At 38.9% G+C, this 8,405-nt stretch overlaps 1 protein-coding gene and 1 long non-coding RNA gene across 2 annotated transcripts; one reads left to right on the forward strand and one right to left on the reverse strand.

The window, feature by feature from the left end:
* Positions 1–265: 265 nt before the first annotated feature.
* Positions 266–3,315, reverse strand: LOC111568547 (uncharacterized). Its single transcript, XM_023270240.3, has 2 exons — positions 2,827–3,315; positions 266–2,163 (listed from the first exon to the last, which is right to left on the reverse strand). Exons 1-2 carry the CDS (start codon positions 3,154–3,156, stop codon positions 1,654–1,656), a joined length of 840 nt encoding a protein of 279 aa, XP_023126008.2. The 5' UTR covers positions 3,157–3,315; the 3' UTR covers positions 266–1,653.
* A 990-nt stretch (positions 3,316–4,305) lies between these two features.
* On the forward strand, positions 4,306–7,906 carry LOC118470299 (uncharacterized). Its single transcript, XR_008604078.1, has 3 exons — positions 4,306–4,390; positions 5,517–5,578; positions 6,446–7,906. It is a non-coding gene; the product is annotated as an uncharacterized LOC118470299 (long non-coding RNA).
* Positions 7,907–8,405: the final 499 nt, after the last annotated feature.

Consider the following 8,405-nt stretch of genomic DNA (forward strand, 5'->3'; position numbering starts at 1 on the left):
CGAAAGGATGTTTGCTTTCAGGATAGTAAATGCATTAAAAGGACGAGTTAACCAACAGAAATAGATTTAAAACTTCCTTGATTTGTAAAGAGTTTAGAATTTATATTGCTAATAATTCCCAGTATGAAACTGTACTAACAGTACAATCTGCCATGTTTTATGTTTTATAGTGTTAACATGCAGCTTGGAATCAAGATGCTTATTTCTGTAACAATTAAGAAGTTATGAGGAATATTTACTATCAGATTATAGATTACCAATAAACCAGGATCTGTTCTCCATTTAATTCCATACAGATGTTGGACACACATTCAAACAGAAAACAGGAGAAACTGATTATCTGTAGTCCTGTTAGCTGGATGGACTGCAGAAGATAAATCATAGAGTATATTAGAGAATGATTTAATATTACGGACAATTAAAATGAATTCTGAGCAGTGAGGCTGAACGGCATCATGACTCAGCAGAATTTTAATCCAGATCACCATTATCTCAAATATGAACTGTTAGAATAATAAAACCACCAGAGTTCAATCAGTGTTCATCAGGACAGTTCAGTTATGAGCAGTAAGGAATAAAAGTTAGGTAGTATCAGTAAATATCAGTAGACATGAATCAACCTGTCCTGTTTAGTTTCATCCTAACTTTGTTTTTCCATCATCACATCCATAAATCACCAACCTCTGAGTCCTTCAGGTACATTAATCTGTGCAGAGCTTCTTAACACTGAACTTAACATATAGCAGCAGAAATTCCCTGAAAATGCTGCTTTTCAAGCAACCTGGAAATCAAAAATTTCTCTTGAATTCAGAGCTCCCACTGGGAAATCTGACAACCTTTTATCCAGTGGTGGAAAGTAACTAAGTACATTTACTCAAGTACTGTACGAAAGTCCAGCTGTTGACGTACTCGTACATTTCCATTTTCTGCCCTTTCTGCTTCGACTGCACCACATTGTAAATTAACTATCAGACTTTCTGCTCCATTTATTTTATTTGTTGTTTTTTTCTCTTTCCTATGAATGTGTTTGGAGCCCTCAGATTTATCTGTTGCTCTTGTCTTTAAAACTGGATTTAAAGTGGTTCAAACCAGGAATTTCCCTCTGGATTAACTATCTATCTATCTATAGTCTATCTATCTATAGTCTATCTATAGTCTATCTATCTCTCTGGAACAAAAGCAATGTGCAGCTGACAGATGGATACTTCACTATTAATGAACTACATTTTGCTGCTCTGTACTTTAACTTGTAACAGAGATGGTTTTTCTTTGCTGTATTTGTACTTTTACTGAAGTAAAGACTCTGAATACTTCATCCACCACTGCTTACATCCATATCTTGTCCTCCACTGTTTCTATAACGTTGAGTGTTTACGTTTACGTTTACGGAGTCGTGGAACTCTTTGGGCTCAGAATTCAAATTCAGATTGAGAAATTTCCAACCTCCGAGTTAAATCAAGGCCATTATACATCAGTAGAGTGTGATGAGGTCACTAGGAAAGCACCATTAAACCATGAAAGCTGTAAATTCACTACATCATTTTTGAAAAGGTCTTTACAGAACCGTGAATTAATTTTCGTGATTTTTTTTTATGTTAATAAGAAGACGTCAGGCTGAATTTGCTGAATCTGTGGGTTCATACGTGTCCTGGTTCACGCCTCCTTCAGCAGCAGGCCGTACGGACGGATGGACTCCTGGACGATGGCCCTCGTCTGGATGTCGTTGTGTCCTTCGGGGACATACACCAACCACACGTCTTCTCTCTGACACTTCACCCTTTTGTCCGGGTTGATGCGGTTCTGAAGAACCACTTTGTATGTCTTCCCGTCCACTTTGGACTTGAACTTCTTGCAGTGCTTCTCTGCCATCTGGATGTCTGGTGTGGAGTAGACGCCCCGGCCCCGGGTGTCCTCGGCGACCACAGAGGCGGCCGCTGCATCCAGAAAATCCGGTTCATCTTTGGGGTTCCCTTCATGAGTCAGGATGATGCCCAGGGAGCCATCCATGCTGTTTCCGTGGTAGGAGACGGGCCAGGCGTCCTTCCCCGTCCTCAGCCAGCTGTCTCCGTCGTCGTACTTCTGGACAACGCGCAGGGCGACCCGGTTCCACCCGCAGGGACGAACGTACTGCTCATTACCTCGCAGGAACTTCCTGTCGCCATCCTGGAGGTCAACAGAGGAGGTTTAAAGTTAGAGATGGAGTCATCTGAAGGAGAGTCTTGCTTTCTGATGGAGACCGAGATGTGTCTGTGATCTAGAAACTAACAAGAACTACATCAAACCCTGATTAGTCCTATTCAACTGTAGGAACTTGGCTAGGTGTGACGTCATAAGAACTTTTATAGAACCGGCTTCCCAATTGGTCTTTTCAGCCTTTGTTTGACAGATAGTTCCTGAACATAACTCCGTTCTGTGTAGGAAATGGAACAATGGAGATTTGTTAATTTAGCCTGTAGAATGAAGTTTACTTTGTTTTTGGGGATGTTTGTGAAGACAAGACTTCTACTGGACAAGGACATTAAGATGGCAGAAAAGTGGTGTTCGTTGTGTCCCCAAATGTAATCAGTCAGCATTTGACTTTGAGTTTAACCAGTTTTTCACCGGAGGAAATCAGTTTTTCTGCACCAAAAAGGACCCTGAAAGAGGTTTTACATGGGTGTAGAAAATGACTTGTTCATATTCATTCTTGGTCTGAAACCTTCTTCTCTGATGAGATAGTTCCTTTTTAAAATCATTAGATCATAATTATACTCATATTTAACAGTTCAGTGTAGAAGCAGAACAAAATACAAGATCCCCCAAAGCATGGATCAGGTAAACCCTCACCTTTATCTTGGTGAAGTCATAGTCGAACTGTGGATGGAAGAAGTCCTGGAGGTTTATCTTCACTGTGGTTTTGAGGCTCTCTTCGGGGGCCGGTGTCAGCGCTAGGGGGGAACTGTACATGTCCATGTCGTCCACGTCCTGCAGGGATAAAGTCCCTAAGCTCTCCACATGGTATTCCAGCTCTCTGAAGCCCTTCTGCCTGTAAAACTCCTTCAGGGCCACGATGTTGACCACGTCCTGAGGGCTGAGCTGGGAGGCTCCGGTAGTCGCCTCGACATTACAGCCAGAGAGAGCTGAGAGAGCTTCCAGACAGCGCTTAGGGTCTGGCATGACGCTGACAGGAAGTTAAAGAAGCCAGGAAACAAGGAACTTTACTTCCTGTAGGCTTTTTATTGCTTCTGAGTTACAGAACAGGGTTTTCCTTGAAGAATATGTGGAAAAGAAAGAACTCCCTTTTTGTCTGCTGCTCGGCACAAACACCTCGCCCTAGTTTCTCTCTCATACTTTCACTTTCATTTATGCTTCCTGTAAATCAGAGCCTGGGCAGGAACCCTAACCCATCTCCTCCTCCTCTGATTGTGAAAGACCTGAATAATGTTTAAAATTATTCCAAGATTCAGGATTAGTAAACAGTTTAAGCAAGTTGTTAAAATTTATTTAGATAGCACATTTTAAAACAGGAAAGGATTTACAGCAGAATAACTGATGACATGTCCTTTTCTAAAGAATGTTAATGGTCTGTTCTGTGATTCTTGGTTGTGATCCATCGTAGTTTTCACACAAACTGCATAAAAGTTGAATTGTTTTGGCTTGCTCTGGGGGTCAGGCATATGGGTTCTGTAAAGCATCTTGAGACAATCTGACTGTAATTGACGCTATATAAATAAAATTGAATTGAATTTTGTCCCCCATAGGAAATGATGGACAAAAGACATGTCCAGGCAAGGTTTTTAGTATTTCTATTTATTATATATTTAGTTGTTTTTTTTTAATATGTCAAAACCAGAGATCAGATTAGGAACAATTCTTCCCAGACTGTAAAACAAATACAACAATAATACTTGAATTTTCCTCAGGATTAATAAAGGGTCTGTCTGTCTGTCTGTCTGTCTGTCTGTCTGTCTGTCTGTCTGTCTGTCTGGGCTAGGGTTACAGTTTCTCCATGTTGGTTCGTAAACAGGAACTATAATTATATTTCTAATTAAAGTCCCTGTTCAGGTGGTTGTATTTTCAGGAACTTTGCAGCTCAAGGTGTGTAGAGAGGTGAAAATAATTGACTTCAGAAATAAAGTAGGAAGTAAAATGAAGTGTTCAAACTGATGAAGTGAAAACAGGCACCCCTATTGTTATTTTTTGTGTGTGTTTGCATCGTTTCTATTGATTTGATCACTCCTGTGGTTTCAGTGCAGTTTCACTTACTTAGAGCGCTATTCCACATCCAGCCGATAGAGGGCGCTTATCGCGCGGGTAAAGAGTAGTGTTTTGGCACACTGAGGAAGAATAAACCTTCCTGATGTGAAGCTAACATCAGCTCAGCTTGTGCCTCCTCTATTCTTTATCACAGGTCAGTAAACATGCTTAAAATGAGTATACATTGCAGACTTTAAGAGTAGAAGATGTCGTTTATTAAAGAGTTTGCACATGGCCGTAAAGGAAACGGTTTATTAAGAGAATTGTGTGTAAGAAGGGATTTATTAGTCCTTCGCTAATCGCGCTAATGCTAACGGACTTGACTAATGCGGAAGTGCGTGTGGGAAAAGCTAATCCATTACAGTAAATTGTGTAGCTAAATGCACATTTATGAGGTTTAATGGCAACACCAGAAATGATATGTTGTAAAGTTACATGCTGAATTATTGCCAGTTGTTTATATGTTTAGCTAGTGTCATTACAAATGTCATTAAAGGAGCATTGCCCTCTTTATTTAGTTGGTTATGAGATAAATATGTTGTTTTATAGAAAAGATGCAATTGTTTTGTAAGGAATGAAACAAGAGTAAGAGAGGGTATATTGCTGCTATGTTAAAAATACATTTCATATGGTTAGAATAACACTATAAAAACTGTTATGTTAAAAAATGGTTAAAACTAATTTATTTACTAGTTTTCATGGACAATGTTAACAATCAGTGGATTTAAGAACAAGAGAGCCCATGGTTGTTTCATATTTCAAGAAAATGAGTTGAATTAAACTACTGTCATTGTATTATTGGTTATTCAAAGAATAAACCTTCCTGTTGTGAAGCTAATGCCAGCTCAACGTGTGGGCCTCCTCTATTCTTTATCACAGCATCACACGTAGAGAGGACAGAAAACCAGCTGCCCCCTGTCTGCGAAGTCAGGGAGGCAACAGGTGGAACAAAAAATCTGAATTATTTTGTCAAATTTACCGGTCAGTTGGTTCTCTTGGTGCTGATTTCATGTTTTTAAAACACAGTCGACTCACTTATTCTGAATCATTGCACTCACGTTTTAGCCCGACTCGGAGGATCCTCCATCCTTAGAGGCCCTCCATCCCCAGAGACCCTGTATGCCTAGAGACCCTGTATGCCTAGAGACCCTGTATACCTAGAGACCCTGTATCCCTAGAGACCCTCCATCCCCAGAGACCCTCTATCCCCAGAGACCCTGTATCCCTAGAGACCCTTTATCCCCAGAGACCCTCTAACCTTCTCCTCCTTCTGTCTTCAGGTAAACCAGCTGGTTACTGCTGTAATCCAGAAGGACGGGACGCCAGCCTGAGGACCACCGAGGTCAGAACATGTTCACCACCTGAACTTCCTCTTGTAAAAGCTCAGATTTGTTTCCATTAAATAGAAAAAGGCCCTCTACTTCTCTATTTATATCACCATCACCAGTTTTTCTTGAATTGTCAACAACCAGAGGATGTTGGGTCTTCAGACCACCCTCATTATATCTCTTTCTGATTGTTTGGTCAGAGACATTCACACCAGTGTTCTGCTGGAGGTCATTTTCTAGAGTTATTGCAGTGCTCATCCTGTTCTTCCTTGCATAAAGGAGCAGATACCTGTCCTGCTGATGGGTTGAGGACCTTCTATGGTCCTGTCCAGCTCTCCTAGAGTAACTGCCTGTCTCCTGGAACCTCCTCCATGCTCTTGAGACTGTGCTGGGAGACACAGCAAACCTTCTGGCAATGGCATGCATTGATGTACTATCCTAGAAGAGTTGGACTGTCTATGCAAACTCTGTAGGGTCCAGGTATCTCCTCATCCTACCAGCAGTGACACTGAACCTAGCCAAATGCAAAACTAGTGAAAAACGGTCAGACATTAGGAGGGACAAGAAGTCAGTGGCCTTCACCTGTAAACTCATTCCTGTTTTGAGGTGTGTCTCATTGTTACCCCTCTAGTGCACCTGTTGTTAATTTCATGAACACCAAAGCAGCTGAAACTGACTAAAAACCACCTCTGTTACTTACTTGACCAGATCAGTATCCCTCATGTTTGACTGACTTGATGCAATACTTAGATTAAAAAGTGTTCCTTTAATTTTTTTGAGCAGTGTATTTATCTTTTAAGAACATGAAGACATACATTAATTTAAATATCTTTGTGTTGGTGTTGCAGGAAGCTGCAGTAATCCTGGTTGTGTTTTTGCAGGAAGAGTCGCTGCATTACTCCAGTCTGAAGCTTCCAGACAAGCCCCGCCCCTCTGGCAGGCGAGAGCCTCGATTGGTTGAAGAGAATGTGACGTACTCAGCAGTGATGAGTCGCAAGAACCCGAACCAATCACACGGCCACAAATAGAAAGCCTTTTATTCACTGTTACTTTATTTTATTTAGTATTTGGATGTGTTGTAAACGATGAAGAGTTTGTTCTCCACCAGTGCTTAAAAATAATAATAATAATGATGAAGATGGTGATGATAAGAATAATGATAATGGCAATAATAATAATAATAACAGTAGTAATAATACTACTACTAATAATAGTAATAATAATGACAATAATAATAATTATTATTGTTATATAAACATTAATGGGTAATTGTGATTAATGGATTCAGTTGAAGTAGACGGTCCTCTCACTGACTGTATGAGCATAAATTATCTACATGTGAATGGACATATGATACAAAATTTATTATAAAAACTATTTACTAACATCTTAGTGGCAAATTCATTTTTGGAGTTGCTATAAAGTAAATGGAAAAAAATCACTTTTGCACAGATACCTTTAAGTGGCTTTTAATCATCAAATGATGCACTCAGGTGTTAAAAAAAGAAGGTATAATTATTATATAATTTTTATTAATTATAAAACAACAGCAGCTCATAAACTTCTAATTTCACGTGTGTTGGTTAGAAGTAGCTGATAACTTCTAGACTGTTATATACGTGGCAATAAATCCATATAGTTTTTGTCAATAAGCAGCTTTAGCTTCCATGTAAACATTGTTGATGTTGGCGTTCAGACACCAGGGGGCGTTGCAGGATGGAGATAGATAATTAAAGACTGGTCACCTTCATGAGAAAAAGATCTCACCTGAAATCACTAATACACTCATATCTATAGTAAATTAGATTTATGTTCATTTTATTTCCTAAATAAATTTATAACATCACCATAATGACTGATTTATTGATGATTTTCAAATATAAAGTCAAATATTTGCTGATTTTAGCTACAAAATAAAGATTTGCTGCTTTCTTTGGATCATACGTCACAGAAAATGCTCCATCTTTGAGTTAAAAACTAGCAGGTAAAGAACTATTTGACTTTTCTAAACAAACTGACAACATTTTAATATCTTCTTATTTAAATAAACTAATTATCATGTTTTATATGACTGAAGCTGCAGATTCGCTGCCGACTTGCTGAAGAGAAAAAACTGACTGTACTTTATGTAAATAAAGTTTTCTGTTCCTGATATTTTGGAGCTTTGCTCTTTTGCACATTGAAACCAATAATCATGTCCATAAACAGAAACTGAATGTTAAATGTCTCTTACCATCTGCACAACAGCAGAAAGTTTATTTTTCTGTCTATAATGTTTATCTGGAGCCTCTACTGTCTTTATATTGCTGCTAAATGTTCCTTTTCCAATAAAATCTTCTCATATCACACGCTGTGTTTCTACTGTCATGGGTTCATGGCTCAAACCTAAACCTGCTTTGACTGAGTTTATGTTTTTTGTCATGTGGACATTTAAATTTGTGTTATTTTTACATTTTTCCAGGTGTTTCCTGTGTGAAGCGACACCATCCGGCTTCCTCAGACAAAGGTATGTTTTCTGACTTTATTATTTCTCTGCACATTTACACAAGTTAACTTATTGGATCTGATCATTTTCAGGGTGTGACCTGGTCAGAATGATCAGCTTTGTCATTTTCTTTCACTTTTACTTCCTCAGATATTAATTTGCTAAAGCTCTTTGGCACATGAGGGAAAAGGAGACTCAACATTACAATCCCTAAAAGTCTGTACAGATAAAGGGAAATAAAGACGTGTAGATAAATAATAGGAAATAAAGACTTTAGTGCAGATAAATAATGGGAAATAAAGACTTTAGTGCAGATAAAGGGAAATAAAGACGTGTAGATAAATAATGGGAAATAA

This window comes from Amphiprion ocellaris, chromosome 15 (assembly GCF_022539595.1).
Source record: "Amphiprion ocellaris isolate individual 3 ecotype Okinawa chromosome 15, ASM2253959v1, whole genome shotgun sequence".
NCBI lineage: Eukaryota > Metazoa > Chordata > Actinopteri > Pomacentridae > Amphiprion > Amphiprion ocellaris.

Coding starts and splice junctions, on each gene's coding strand:
- LOC111568547 (XM_023270240.3), bottom strand. CDS start 3,156: ATGCCAGACCCTAAGCGCTGTCTGGAAGCTCTCTCAGCTCTCTCTGGC. Junction 2,164..2,826: donor ATGACTTCACCAAGATAAAG/GTGAGGGTTTAC, acceptor GTTGACCTCCAG/GATGGCGACAGGAAGTTCCT.